We start from the raw sequence: 15,832 nt of genomic DNA on the forward strand, positions 1-15,832 counted from the left end.
TATTTTCTGGTCCTTTGGGATCAAGGTGTCTGTTCAACATATGTGTAATAGAGTTCCGCTTAAACCGGTGCTAGGGAGCGTGAGAGCTGTTGCACATATCATGACTTCTCATGAACAGACTCAATCAAACCGAGTCTGCTATATATTCTTCTTGCTTGCATTCTTTGCTCCCAAAGGATCTTTTTACAGATTTTATAAACAACCTCGCACTTGTGAGAGGAGGCGTTGTTGTGTATAAGATGAACTCCTGATCATCCTTTGCTTAGACGTTTCTTATTGTAAAACTTTTTCACTTTCTTCAGTACAGAGATCTTGTAGAATCGTCCAGTGACTTTATGACCAGATGGACAAGGCACTTGAACGACTGGCCCACTAGCATTGAAGAAAATTGCGTACAACATCGTTTTCGAACTAATGGTTCTCTTGGCAATAGAGGGGCATTTTTGATCTTTTCGCTTTCATTGCTTATTATCAGCCCTTCTCTGTTGCTCAAATATGTGCACACAGGTTTCGTCACCTGTTTGCAAGTTAGAAATAACCCGACTATCAAAGCCTTTGTATGTTTTCGAAAGTTCCCGCGCACATTTAAGGCGTTGTTTCTTTTGCTCCTCAGTGAGCAAATGAGGTACCCACCTAGCGCAAACCTTTCTCATGTCCAAACGCTTGTTCGGCATTGTTTGTACACTGCCTTCTGATATGCAAGTACAACTGGTTGTATTTTTCACCAACAAGCGCGCATCCTGTTCGCCCATAGCGTTTATTGCAGCGATGTTTGCCTTTGTAACAGAAGTCTAAGGCCTACCAGAATGGGCACCATCTTCGACAGATAATTTCCCTGCTTTTAAAGCTCTAACTCACCTAAAAACTGTGTGCATTGAAATGGCCTGAGGTCCATATATAAGGACCCTTCTATGAAAACATTGATCTTAAAGCAATTCCTAAAGCGTCATGCGTATGGTTTCTAGTTCAGTGATTTTTTTTTAAGATAAGATTTTAAAATGTCCTTGGAGTATTTCAATTTTACTGGCATCGGAAGTATTGTAACTGTCAGAAGTACACGTTGCAACATTTCATTTGTTTATTTCATTACTTTATTTTCGGGTTAGGCGTGAAAACTTTTAATTTTTTATTTACGTAAGTATTGCAACTGTAAAAACTCCTTGAGTTAAAATTATGTTATAAATTATCAAGTTTCAGTTTCAAGTTTATTAGCAATCGGCAAAACATTTGCCTTTGGCCATTTACAATAGTGATAAATTATCAAGTTAAGATCCGTAATTGGTTTCTTTCAACAATTATAATACGTTGTATAAATCAAATCGTTATTATTGTGTGAATTCTACTTTCGATTTCAAATCTACGTTTGCTGTTTAAATGTTTGTTTATTTAGTTTTCAGTGAAGGCAAACAACTTCGAAAATGAGAAATTACTTTTGTATTTTCATTGTTTCTATAGCGTTACAGCTAATTTATGCCCAGGTACGTATATTTGAATCTATCAAAGCAAAAGCATGTACACTGCCGCTTTATCTTTTTGTCTGTAATGTCAATGTAATCTGTGGTCTGTCTCATAAGAGTGAATGTTTAAATGCAACTGACTGTACTGAAATTATTTCACATAAAAGCGCTACTTTCGATCTGATATAAATAAGAACAGGCTACTTTCGATTTAAGTTCGATTTACATGATGGAAAATAATTATGGGGAATTTGCTAAGCTGAGAAGTGCTGTTATGGTTCTGTTTGATCCGTTCCCGTTTTCGCACCGCTTTTCGACTATTCCACTGGATATTGTGGCAGACGACGGCAGACACCGTAGAAAAGCCATTCGTTCTCAATTACATTCGTACATAACCATAAGTGTAAAGAACTATAAAGGGCCGCCAAACGATTAATTTGCAGCGGGGTACCTTATTCATAACTACTTTATTTACACGTTTTGATTTCATGAAACTGATTATTTTCATAGGATGTATAATTGTTTGTAACCTGCTTACACATATCGTATCAAATATACAACTTCCGTGTCTGTTTACACCTCGTTGGGTTTTGGAAAGGGGGGACTGCTGTACTTAGTAGACTTCAAATTATTATCAGTATTTGGCACAAACGTGAAATAAATCAGCCAGAAAATGTGTATAAATGACAGTTAAAAGCCGCACTGTCTAATGATAAAAAGTCGTACTGTTCAATGATAAACTTAAGACTGACACTTTTATAAAAAAGCCATCTATGCATAATTTTTAGAGTTACTGGATACTACTGATAAACAAGATTTGTGAAAGGTCGCACTGTTCGTAAAAGAAGCACTTATTGTAGGAAATTCTATTCAAAATGCATATAAATTCAAATGTTTGTTTTGTTCATCCTCAATGATGCATTCTTTTGACTATATTGTATGTTTTTGTCCATATTGAGTGACATTTCAGTAATATATAATCTTGACTGTGTCAAGGATGTTTATATTTTGTATGAAAATGACAACGTACTATGTACAAGTCGGAAATAAATATTTGTTCTGTTCTGCTCTGTTCTGTTCTAATGATAAAAAGTCGTACTGTCTCGTACCCGGAGTAAAAAAAAACACGTTTTTACCTGCAGCAGTGACGTCATACCATTTAGACGTCATATTAAGATAACGTCGTACCCAATGCAAGACCAAGAACACTAGAGAAATGACGAACCGTTGCAGATGCTTGTAGTTAGTCAGAGTACCATTTGAGTTAATGGATTTAATAATAAAACAAATGTTGCCTTTTGATCGAGAATTTATTGACCTGGAAACTTTGTCAGGTCGATAAATCCTCATGTCGACCTCTCTGAAAGGCAATAATTGTATAATATTTTTAAGAGACTGGAGAGATGTTGGGAATTGAGATTTTGACTGGTCGTTTTTGTGAATAAAACAATTTCTAAACATTCTATTGTTCAAGTAACGTCTCGTGAAAAAACTATATTTTAATACACGGCAACCTTGTCAAATATGGCCTTCCATGTTAGGTGTTCACACTGTACTGTTGATGATAAAATGACGTCATCTTTTACAGCTTATTTAAAATGGAATTACTATAATTTTGAAAACTTCTTTTACATCAGAAATGACATTTAAATACAGTTAACTTATTAACATATATCATAAATATGAAAAGTAATTGTTAAGATAAATTCGTTACAAAGCGTAAAGTTCACCTAATTGAAACTCGATATATCAAACTCGCTAATCTCGAAATTCCGGCAAGCTCGAATACATTTTCAAGTTCCGTCCCGACAACTTATGCACAAAATATCCTTTTAAATTGAATTTCATTTATTTCGAAGTAAAACGTTTGATGCCTTGGAATTTGAGATATCGAACACTGCCAATTGAGAGCTCTCGCCCCGGCAGTGTATATTCCATATTAGACAATCTAGATTTAATATTTAAGATCATTACTATGTGTAAGGATTTTAATGTGTAAGCAATTTATTGAATGCTTGTTATTGTATTCTTTGGTTTCACAGAGATCTCTAGAGCTGTAAATCTCGAAAATTAATACACCGTTGACTTAAAATTGTGTAGTCTGAAACCAGTATTAGTTTAAAACCTCTGAATGAATAAACTACGAACAATGTGATTTAGTGTTATACACTTGTGTCTATCGTTACAAAGCTGTCGTTCCCTGATGCCTGTTCCCAAAGGAAACTTTACAGAAGACCCAAATTGGCCGCTTTCTAGTCCAGCACACAATTATGTAGCTTTACTTTCAAATTGATAAAACGTATTTGAGCCGTGCCATGGGAAAACCAACATAGTGGGTTTGCGACCAGCATGGATCCAGACCAGCCTGCGCATCCGCGCAGTCTGGTCAGGCTCCATGCTGTTCGCTTTTAAAGCCTATTGGAATTGGAGAAACTGTTAGCGAACAGCATGGATCCTGACCAGACTGCGCGGATGCGCAGGCTGGTCTGGATCCATGCTGGTCGCACACCCACTATGTTGGTTTTTGGCACGGCTCATTTAATAAGTTTATAGACTAAGCTCCTCCAGGCTGGAGAAGCATCTATAACAAATAAGCATGCAGGTGCTGGAGCTATTGCGCGCATCACACATTATACTAAAAAAAGTATAATAAGAAAATATACATCTTACCGACTATATATACTTAACCGTCAATAAGATATCGTTTATAAATAAGTATGTGTTAGTGCTGAAAATCATCCGGATTGCATATATAAGCATGTCTGTATATTTTTGACGTGTTCTATCCTTGCAGCAGTTGCAGAAAGTTCCAAGTAAACTGTCAGCACTTGCTGCTTTACTACATCGTGACCAAGACATTCAGACCGAAATTAACAGACTTGCACGTGATGGCCAGCAGGTTGCGAATTCGTTCAAACGCATGCTAGAAGCTGATGGAAGTAAAATACTCACGGAGAAAAATCGACTTGTAAAGACGAGTAATCCAACAGAGGTGAAAGTAGACGCTTTAAGAAATACATTAAAAGCAGCGAGAGATTCTCTGAAATCGGAACATAGAGATATAATAACACTAGAAAATGACATTCACAAAAGCATAGAAACTTGCAATGGTAGAAAGAAACACCATGATACGGAAAGGTTGGCTACAAATCAAAAACTAGAAACAATCCCAAAGGAAATTGCGATCTTAAATGAACAGATAAAGGCACATGATGACAGCATAGGCGCGCTTGATAAAAGCGCACGGGATCTAGATAATCGAGCTGAAAATCTAAGATGGGCAGCAAGGCAGAAGACAGAGAATAGAATAATAGGTGGTGTATTTGGTGGTGTAATTGGAGGAATTGTAGGCTTTGCTCTGGCACCATTTACAGGTATTTTTGCCAGTTTTCTAAAACTCATTGCTATTCATGTATTTATTTCCATGTTCGATTTATGCTTACTTATTTATTTCTATCCAACGTTCGTTGATAAGGCATAAACCATATTTTTAATTTCTTTACTGGTGGTCATTAAAAGTATGAAACGTTCGGGCAATCAAATTAAGAAATGCTCTGTATTACTTTTTTAATTATTAAAAGGAAACCAGTATTCTGGTTTCAAAGTTAAAATCTTTAAGCAAATGATTATAGTGCCTTATTTAAGAAAATATGTACGTTATACGCCAACTAAATGATTTCGTAAGGGCAGAGCCCGAGCGAATTTCTGTACGCAGCGATAACCAATTTAGGTATATCAAAACATTTTTCTGGTATGTAATGCATAATAGGTAACGTTCACAAATATATTCTTGTTATTTTAGGTTGGACAAGTTTAGCAATCGCTACAGCTGCTGCTGGATTTGGTGTTGGAGTAAATCTAGATGACGCTGATGATTGTAATAGAAATGCCCGACGTCTCAGAGATGACGCGGCGTCTGAGCGGCGACAAGCACAAACCCTAAGATCAGAACGAGGCACACTGGAGGTAGAGAAACGGACCTTACAATCTGAGATTAGTGCACTTCATACAAGTTCAGGTATTTACATATTGGAGCAATTTACAAAGTATTGTGTTTGCTGTATTGCACAGGTTTTAAATTTGCAATAAGTGTATTACGAACTTTGACGGCTCCATTAGATATCTTACATCTCCATTAATTCTAATTGAGTAGTTTATAATTAGATTGCTTTCTTTTAAATGATTGAAGGTGAACTACAACAGGCAGCTGACGGTGTGCACGATGTAAGCAGAAGCCTTCGTTCATCCGTCGACGATATCGTTGATTTACTGCGAGCTATTGGGGTTTGTTGAACGCTGTATATTATGTTTTTGCTATTATATGTCATAAGTGCTTCAAAACAGTGTTGCAGTTTATTTAATAATAACATGTTCTCTGCAAGTAAATTATTTAGCCAGTATTCGGTGGACATTCTATCCTTCGCACAGAATACATATTATAAGAATATATTGTTTCAGCAATTAAATAGTCCTATATTTGCATGAACAGTATGCAATTTTGATTTTAATAGCTTGTCTCCGATAAACAGACTGCCAAGTTGTAGCGAAAACGTGTTGATATTCTCTTTCCAGGACATGGATACAGCGATGAAAGAGGCAGAACTACAAAGCGACTTCTTTGTCATAATACAGAACGCGTTTGCTCGTAATCCTGAAACTTTAGGAGCTACGTCACAGCCCTATCTTGATAAACTTAAGGTAAACTTTAGGAGTTAAGTAACAGCCCTATCTTGATAAACTTAAGGTGAACTTTAGGAGCTAAGTCACAGACCTATCTTGATAAACTTAAGGTAAACTTTAGGAGCTAAGTCACAGCCCTATCTTGATAAACTTAGGGTAATGTGAAGAACAGCTTCATTATTTAGACCATTTTTAAAGAGTTTTTTTCCCATAGATATCCTGGCATTTCGGATTGACTTTCAACAAAACGGTAACATATCAAAAGGTATATTTATTTAACATGTTTTGCTTGTTTCTCTCCAGATTACCACTATATTACTTGTCATTCTTCGTCCCCGATAAATTGAATATCTCACTGGATATTAACTCACTGATCTCGGACCAAAAATAAAAAGTTGGCTATGATAATTTGTTATATGTAATCCAAAATTTCAGTACCTAAGTCATTTAGCTTTAATATTATTCTAAAAAAATCAACTTAAATCATATAGATTACATGTATAATATGAGTTATTATCTGTTTTAAAGTTCTGAAAATTCTAAAATGGACGTTTATTAGCTGCCTATTTAGATGTATATGAATTGCAGGAGAAGTGGATACGACTGGAGAAAATACTTGTGCATCATGGGGCCAAAGCCAGTCTGACATAGATGAGTGGAATATGCATTTATGTTATTCAATGTAAAAACACGAACAGGTCTCAGTGTGTAAGGTGGAAAATATATCTTGTTTTTCGGTGTACTCTTTAATATGCTATCGTTTTGTAAGATGGATAAGTCGTCCGGGAATGCTCCCAGTGTAACGACGTTACTGTAAATATTACACTTTTGTTGTCTGTTGTAGGACATTAGTGTGTTAAGATGAGAAACAACTGATTTTATGAAGGCTACATTCATCGCATAAATGCCTTATTTTTTGTATTATTTGACTTATTTTCAAGTGTATAATTATTGTTCATTTAAATTGTATTATGGTTAAATTTTGTTTAATATATGGTTCATCTTATACATGTTACCAGGAATGTTACCAGTCATAATTTAATATGTATGGAATATAACTTACAAACTTCGTCAGATGAAATTGAAAAAAATATTTCAATTCATATGAGAGCCATATTCTTTGTTTCTGATGTTACATTATAGGGTTAGTATATATATCATAACATAACACTCTTTGTTTATCATTAAAGACACATCACAACCTAGTGACCTACTTTTTCCGCCAACACGAACTTCGTGAAAATCAGTCTCATAATACTGGTGTGGTACAACTGTACTACAAAAAATATTGCATTAATAACTTCGATGGTAGTGCTTTAAACTGTACTACTTAATTACAAGTATACAACGTATGATAATTAATGCCTTACCAATAATAATAATATGAGCCGTGCCATGGGAAAACCAACATAGTGGGTGTGCGACCAGCATGGATCCAGACCAGCCTGCGCATCCGCGCAGTCTGGTCAGGCTCCATGCTGTTCGCTTTTAAAGCCTATTGGAATTGGAGAAACTGTTAGCGAACAGCATGGATCCTGACCAGACTGCGCGGATGCGCAGGCTGGTCTGGATCCATGCTGGTCGCACACCCACTATGTTGGTTTTCCCATGACACGGCTCATATTATGAAAGGGCCTTAACTGTATCAAATTTAGTAAAATACGGGACACTAAAATAAGTAAATAGGGACTTTATACTTTATTCTCTGTACCTATGGATGCGTTTTAAATTGACCTCTATCTTCGCACCGATAATTGTTAACATAATCCACAAAAAGTAGCAATAAAAGCACTTTGTACACATGTCATATGATCAACCTTTCAGTTATTCCGCTAAAATGATCATATCCAACCAGCACCGCGTGGACAAAAGTACATGAATATTAAATAATTTAATACAAGTACTTTGGATGCTGGAGAAGCATACTAACTGTATGTAGCGTAGTCCACCATTTAATAGTACTTCACCCAGGTTCTTTTGATAAATAAACAGTCCGTTTTCTAAATGTATTGTTATTTATTTTCACTACAAATATTTTCCATTATGCTTTCGCTCTCATCCTAAATAAATGTTTAACAAAACTATTTTATTTCCAATGTTTCTAATTAGTTCCGAGTTTCCAGTAAGTTCTTGTACGCTTCGTACCACCAGGTACCTTACTTCCTACGACCCTACATTTCGTACGACTGTCACTTCTGTCGCTTTCTCTACCAGTTCTGCCTCTTCTGTCAGTTATGCCACTATCACATAGAGAGAAGGCTGTATTTGTGCTAAATGTACGTAGCGCTGTCTGCAGTCTGATTAAAATAATCTCCTCAATAACGCTACGCATGAGAATCTGACAGCGACCCGTCGGAGGTCACCTTCTCGTGACCTTTACACCAACCAATCAACAGCTTGCTTTCAACTTTTTGAAAGTGAAAGTAGAAGTAAAAACATTCTATTTTTAGCCTCATGAGCATGGGATCCGAATTTTTAGTGTGATGAACACGCGTTTATAATTCTTATGACGACCGCATTGAAAGTTAAGCGACACAATTTTTCCCGTTCATTACTTCATGAAAAACGTCAGTAGTTAACCTCATCTCTTCAGACGAACTTGATGACCTTTTTTCCTTCTATACTCTATGTAAATGATGCAATCGGGTTGGGAGGGAATTTTCAGAATCGTTCTTGCGGAACGTTATCGAGGTAGAGAGATATATTAGGTACACCGATTTAACATTTTTAACTGTTCATTATTTAAACCCAGCCAGGAACGTAGTCAACCGTTCCAAGTGTTACCGTGGATAGTTATACAACTCATGTACAAATGCCATCATTTTGTTCAATTTAACACTTACATGTAACTACAAACTAGTTTATTATTAAATTTATGTTATGTATTATTTAGTTCTATAGGGAACTGTAAGTATTGGTTTTAAGTATACCCTCCCTCCCTCCCAATGTTAATCAAATATCATTTTGTGAAATTCCATTTTAAACTATTTGAAATGCTCTTGGTATAAACAGGTTGCAACCCTGTAAATATCAAACAAGTTTAAACATGTTTAGGAAAGTATCCTTCATAATATATTACAGTGTTTTACTACTTACTTATTATTTGTTAACAGCTTATCAACGATGTAACATCATACTACATGTAGCAGTCTACACGCTTTTTTCCCCGGTCGAGTAACCATTAAGGTGAAGCTTCTATATATATATATAATGTACTTTCCGTAGTGCAAATATAGAAATTGTGTCAAGTTAATAATGATATCAAATATTGGACTTTCCTATTTAAATATACTAACAGTCCACGGTTCATAACTCCACATATCGGTAAACAAGCATACTAGAGGTACATTTTTACGCAAGTGCCAATTTGATTTATACATAATAAACTCTTAATAAATATGTAAATAAAGACATTTCACAAGTTAAACTTTCTTTAATATGACTATGAGATCCCATTTTAACAAAATATATATTGAATTTTGCATCTACATATTTTGAATTGGTGTATTTATCATTTATTTATATGACATAGTTACAAAATTAATTCAGTATTGCTGCAGCAAAAAGCAGTTTACGTAGATAACCAATCAAGAAATGTTTTGATTAAGACCTATCATAATATTGTTTTAATGTTTAAACGGTTTGTCATTAGTCAAACAGACGTCAAGGAGACAACAGCAAGATACAGGTAAGATTTAACAGACGATAATCTTTTTTTCACTTAAATATAGATTTAATGTTTTGCTACGGGAAATTGGCCTTATTCACTCGGCAATGCAATTATACTTAATAGGCGGGTAGTTTGTAGGATATTTTGTATACGGGGTAAAGAGGTTTCAAAGTGTTATTCTATCTTTCATATTTGACAGGTGGCACGCGCCAGTGTCCTTTTATGGTTTAAACATTCAAAATAACAAGACTGGATAAAGTTTATGTCAATTTATTTACAAGATATTTACAAGACAAACAATACAATACACAAGCTATACAAAAGACCTTCTGTTTAGAAATCAAAATCTGTATATACAATATGTATGTAAAAATCACTGCAGGTCATTAGCTTTCACCCAGCTGTTGAACTTTTTAGGATAATATCTCCATTTCACAAAGTATTGTTTATTCTGTCCTTTGCCTCTAGTTTTGAGAATTTGTTCTATTTTAAATGCCTGGTCTGGATCATAGTCCACTTTCTGTAATTCACTCTGATAAAATGTTCCTTTAATTTCTTCATCTTGCAAATCATCCAGCCTGTATACAGGCAAAGTTCCTCTGTGGTAACGTTTTGAAACTCGGAACACTTCTCCACTGTACGTTTGATCATACGCACGAGTAAACACATTTCTCAAATACGTAATCCTTACATAGTCACCAGTTTTAAACTTGAACCTTTTGAGTGTTTGTTTCTCCAGCTTTACGCGCGATTTATTCTGTGTAAAGTAAGTTGCAAGCCGAACCTCTTCTTCATTATCTGAGTTAACACTGATAGGTGTCCTTCCAATTGTTCTATGGTATGTGTTATTATATGACATTGCAAAGGCTGATAAAACTGGTAGAAATGTGTAATTGTCCTTGTAGGTTAAGTAGCGCATTATTCTCAATTTTAAACTTAAAACTGCACGTTCGCTCGTGCTCGCCTTTGTCTCATTCTGTGTTGGCGAGTATAAGATGTTGTATTTCTTCATTAGATCTTGTACCGACTTGGCTCTGAACTCCTGACCTGAAATTATACAACTGATTGTAGTTTATTCTTTTTTGAAAAATATAAAAAAAAAGAAACAAAACAAAAAAGAGTGATTTTACTTATGATTGTAAATAATGTATCAATGTAAAAATTTTTTTTTATAAGAACTTCAAGACATATACCTTTGTCAGTTATCAATCTCTTTGGCATACGGCCTGAATTTGTGAAGATGTCTTTAAATGCCTCTGTCACATCATTTCCAGTTTTCTGTTTGAGAGGTCTTAGCCAGACGTACTTGCTGAATGTATCGATAACTAACAGTATGTATTTGTATCCTTTGTTCCATTTCGCAAACTTGACCATATCGATTAAGTCTGCCATCCAAAAGTCGTCTTTTCCTGCACTGACTACATGGTTTCTTTGAAACCGTCTTCTCACTGGTTTATGTAAACTGTATGATTCTTGGTCATGAAGAAACTTTCTTATCCTGTGCATACCAATGTTAAATTTGCCTTCCTCTTTTACTGCTTTGTACAATTTTTGCGGTCCGCTGAAACTCGCAGGATGCGACGGATCAAAATAAATCCTTTTAAATAGTTTTCCCATTGAGCCATTTCTGCACTGTCCAAAATCCACAACGTAAATGAAATAATTGTTTATACATTAAGTATTTTATTCAGTATCAGACTCGTCCTCCTCGCTTTCTTCATCACTTTCCTCGTCAGACAATTCTGTCTCAAACAGCTCCTTAAAGTCAGGCTTGTACTTTCGCAGTACACGCTTAATTGCCGATTGAATGCTTACATTCTTCTGTGTCAATGAATGTATGTCTTGTAAAATCTTTTGATGCAGTGTACTGTTTTGAAATGGCAGAATATACGAATCCAACAAATACTCGTATTTTGTGAAGAATGTGCGTTCATTATACGGCTGGATACGATCTTCTGTCATTTCCTGTGCAGACTCCTTGTCTTCTCCGTCCTGTATAAACTGATTATACAATTTATCGTATTTATCGTCGTTACAGTCTATAGCTTTATTCCAGAGGGATAGATAAGCCTGATTGTCTTCAACGTTATCTCCCATTTCACCATCACTGCTGCTTTCTATTTTTCTTTTCTTTGGTTGCGTAGTATCGTTATTTTCTGCACACCACCCTCGTTTTACGTGTCTCTGTACATCATGCGAAGAGTCAAACAAAAGTCCACAATCGTCGCAAGCATTCGTATTTTCAGCCATAATTTCACTGTTATTTCCTGCGATGTCTACAGTTTGAATTCCGACTGACAAATGATTTAAATCTGATTGTTGCTCGCCTTTTATACAATTTTGGCCTGGTTCTGTCATCTGATTGGTCAGTTCTGTCAGGCTTTCGTTGTTCGTAGATCTTCTGTCTATCCACATTAAATCATATTTCAGTCTGACATGTTCCGGTGTAAATGGTTTTAAATCCACCAATAGAAAGCCATAGGGCTGTTTAGTTGCTTTCTCAAACTTCTTTAAAAAGTATTCAGTTTTACCAGGGTACATCTGTCTCGCTAATGTGATCATAGATTGTTTGTCGACTGGATTATTGAACATTACCAGATAATGACAGTTTCTCCTCTGTGTCGGATCCTTGCTGGCGTAGAGGTTTTGATTGATGGAAATCACCGACAAAAATCGGTGGTGCGATCCCTCCGTGAATAAATCTGTAATTCTTTTGTCCTTTCCAGCCTCTGCCATCATATCGTCCAGAATTAGCAAGTTATTTAACTTTGTGTCAAAATATTCGTCTTCGTTTATGTCGGATGGAATGCCTTGGTACCTCTGGGTAAACTGTGCTTTGTATTTCCCCATACATTGGTTGCCATCTCTTGTACAGCCACACTATTCTTTGTACACCAGGCTTAATTCTGTAGATATGATTTTGCAGCAATTCCTTTACAAATGTTGTCTTTCCACATGCTGAAAAGGAATAAGTTTCTGCAATACAAATGTTTGAGTAAATAGACTAGTATGTATTAGCAAAATTATAGGGCAAAAAAAAGGATATACATTAAGGTTATATTCTCACTGGTAAACTCTTTATGTTTATAAAATTTAGGAAACACTGAAAACAAAATATATACCTGTGGGACCAGAAATCATCATGGTAAAAGGATGCTGTAGAATAGTTGGTTTGATTTCCTGCGGTCCTCCCTGAAGCGCTCCTTGCGGAGCTCCTCTCGACGCTCCCTGTGACACGTCTTCTGGAGCTCCTTGCGGAGCTCCCTGTAAGGGAGCTCTCGGCGCTCCCAAATGCGCTCCCGGCGCTCCTTGCGGAGCTCCCTGTAAGGGAGCTCCCAAATGCGCTCCCAAAGGCGTTCCCAAATGCGCTCCCGGCGCTCCTTGCGGAGCTCCCTGTAAGGGAGCTCCCAAATGCGCTCCCGTTGCGAAATTAGGCATGTGAGTTGAAATTCTGAAGTGCTCATCTTCATTTAGATGTTTGTTTCTTTTATGCCGCATCATGTTGAATCTACTACAAAATGTTACACCACACTCCAGACAGTTAATTCTATCCATCTTTACACTGCGACGCGTCTGTGATGAAACTGATTCAAGTGTATAATAAATAGCGTATTTAAATATTTTTTCAATGTTAAAATGAAATCAGCCTGTACTACTAACCAATCAGAATGAACTAAATTTAAGTTTCTTGATTGGTTTAAATACTTAGGTACTCATACCAAACTTTTCATTTCCAGATTGAGAGCCAACACCATCAGATCTACAGTGAAATAACAGTGCTGCTACAATCTACAGTCAGCAAAACAACAAGATAAGGTATTTATAATTTACTTACAGCATTAACAGTTGTGCATAGAAAAAGGTAATGATTATATATTCGCATGTTAGTCTCGCCTGGATATTTGTAGTCTCGCCTGGTAGTTGTTTTTATCTTTAAAATGCATTTATGAAGTTAGCATACTTGTTTCTCAAATGAACACAAAATATCCGATTTCAGTATTTTGACCAATCAGATTCATTCTAAAACAACCTATGAGATTGTTTACTATAAAAAACGTGTTCACTTAGTACCTCTATCTTTCTGTTTCTAGAAATCAAACAGTCAACATGGCTTACACTTGTGAAGAATGTGGAGCTGAATTTAAAAAACTCAGTCAGCTACTTCAGCACAGACGGATTCAAAACCACTGGACTAAGTTTATATGTCCAAGTTGCAAGAAGAGTTTTACAAGAAGAGACAACCTGGACAGGCATATGAAAAAGCATAGTGATGAAAATGCTCATCACTGTCCAGAGTGTCTAAAAGTTTTTACACGTAGGGATGCTTTAGATGATCATTTCCAACGACACCACGACCAGACAGGAGGAGGACAGAAGCGAATATCGAACGCAAGTGAGAATGATGGACCTATCAAAAAGTTAAAAAAGGGTGCAGACCCACATCAGTTTTATACTCTGACGAAAATTAAAAGTCAACGGATCGAGAAATTCAAGACAACAGCTACATTCTACAAGATCTCGTTTCAAAACATTGAAGTAACTGAAAATATATCTTCAACTTTGCGAAGAATGTTTGCCTCTATATTTCAAGATGTAACGGATAGAGCAAAATCTGAAGATTTGTTGAGGGTGACAGTTCAAACTCCGACTTTGGATTACCCGATCGTCATTCCTTTCATAAAATTACCTGAATTAACTGCTGACAGGTTTATGTCAGACATTGAGCGGGTGCTTCGATCGAACGAAGATTTTGCCATTGATTCAGGCTTGATGTTAGAAATCACACATGTTGACATGCCCAAAGGAGGAACTAGAAAGAGATGTAAATTTGTTGACCTGGATAAATTTTTATCGGATAAAAAGTGCATACTTCGTGTTCAAAATCGGGACAATTTATGTTGCGCTAGAGCCATTATTACCGCAAAAGCAAGGAAAGATGGCCATGAAAAATGGAACAGTATACGTCAAGGTTGTGAGATACAAAGACGACTGGCTGAAAAATTACATAAGGAAGCGGGTGTTCCTCCTACACAATGTGGAATACAAGAGATAAAAATATTTCAATCGTTGATGACAGAGTACCAGATATATGTGGTATCCAAAGAACATTTCAATGCGATTATCTTCAAAGGTCCAGAGGCAGAAAAAAAGATATACTTGTATTATCATGATCATCATTATGATGTGATCACTAGTATGCCGGCGTTCGTATCCAGGAACTACTATTGTACCCAGTGTGACAAAGGTTATGATCACAAAGAAGATCATAAATGCAACTCTGTTTGCTATGCGTGACGCAAAGTACATAATCAAATGAAAGATAACTGGATAGAATGCGAAACATTTCGTCGATTCTTCCGTGGTCAGGAGTGCTATGATCTCCACAAACGACTTACAGCTAAAGGAAATTCAACGTGTTCTGCCATCTACCGATGTACCGAGTGTGGAAAGACTGTTAACAAGAAAATGAACAAGAAGCATATATGTGGACAAATCATTTGTAATATGTGCAAAGACTTCTTCCCGGAAACACATAAATGTTACATGATACCGGAATCCACAGGCTTTCAGGAAGAACCAATGTCCATTGAAGAAGAGTTAATCAGTGACAATGCAAAAACATATATTTTCTTTTTGACTTTGAATGTACACGAGACGACTTTGTAGAATGTGACATGAAGTATAGTCCTGATGTTTTTGGAAAATGTCAAAATTGTTTAAAGTCTGACTGTGGTGTATATGAACACAAACCAAATCTTTGTGTAGTTCAGAAAGTATGTACACTTTGTATGGACAAAGAATTTAATTGTGAGAATTGCGGTCAAAGGGAGTATATCTTTGCTGGTGACAACACTTTTAACGATTTCTGTCACTGGTTGTTTTTAGAAGAGAATTACAACTCTACTGTATAATGCCATAACTTCCAAGGGTACGATTCTTATCCCATACTTCAGTATTTGTATGCAAATGCAATAGTACCAAAAGTGATACCCAATGGGGCAAAATTCATGTGCCTTACGGTACC

The 15,832-nt window shown here is 36.1% G+C and overlaps 3 protein-coding genes across 4 annotated transcripts; 2 read left to right on the plus strand and 1 right to left on the minus strand.

Moving 5' to 3' along the window:
• The first annotated feature begins 312 nt into the window (after window positions 1-312).
• On the plus strand, window positions 313-7,305 carry LOC123547254 (uncharacterized). Of its 2 annotated transcripts, none has more exons than XM_053551540.1 (7): window positions 313-1,134; window positions 1,391-1,478; window positions 4,252-4,831; window positions 5,260-5,475; window positions 5,647-5,741; window positions 6,030-6,155; window positions 6,726-7,305. In XM_053551540.1, the coding sequence occupies exons 2-7, from the start codon at window positions 1,419-1,421 to the stop codon at window positions 6,786-6,788; spliced, it is 1,140 nt and encodes a 379-aa protein (XP_053407515.1). In that variant the 5' UTR covers window positions 313-1,134; window positions 1,391-1,418; the 3' UTR covers window positions 6,789-7,305. The 2 variants fall into 2 exon arrangements, with proteins under 2 accessions (XP_053407515.1, XP_053407514.1); XM_053551539.1 differs by having other exon boundaries at window positions 314-1,134; window positions 1,398-1,478.
• A 1,611-nt stretch (window positions 7,306-8,916) lies between these two features.
• On the plus strand, window positions 8,917-15,287 carry LOC128545928 (uncharacterized). Its single transcript, XM_053551536.1, has 3 exons — window positions 8,917-9,825; window positions 13,545-13,623; window positions 13,899-15,287. The coding sequence occupies exon 3, from the start codon at window positions 13,915-13,917 to the stop codon at window positions 15,100-15,102; it is 1,188 nt and encodes a 395-aa protein (XP_053407511.1). The 5' UTR covers window positions 8,917-9,825; window positions 13,545-13,623; window positions 13,899-13,914; the 3' UTR covers window positions 15,103-15,287.
• Window positions 12,581-13,866, minus strand: LOC128559300 (uncharacterized). The gene is made up of 2 exons (XM_053550590.1): window positions 12,930-13,866; window positions 12,581-12,765 (listed from the first exon to the last, which is right to left on the minus strand). Exons 1-2 carry the CDS (start codon window positions 13,360-13,362, stop codon window positions 12,581-12,583), a joined length of 618 nt encoding a protein of 205 aa, XP_053406565.1. The 5' UTR covers window positions 13,363-13,866.
• Window positions 15,288-15,832: the final 545 nt, after the last annotated feature.

Source organism: Mercenaria mercenaria, chromosome 9, assembly GCF_021730395.1.
Source record: "Mercenaria mercenaria strain notata chromosome 9, MADL_Memer_1, whole genome shotgun sequence".
NCBI classification, from domain to species: Eukaryota; Metazoa; Mollusca; class Bivalvia; order Venerida; family Veneridae; genus Mercenaria; species Mercenaria mercenaria.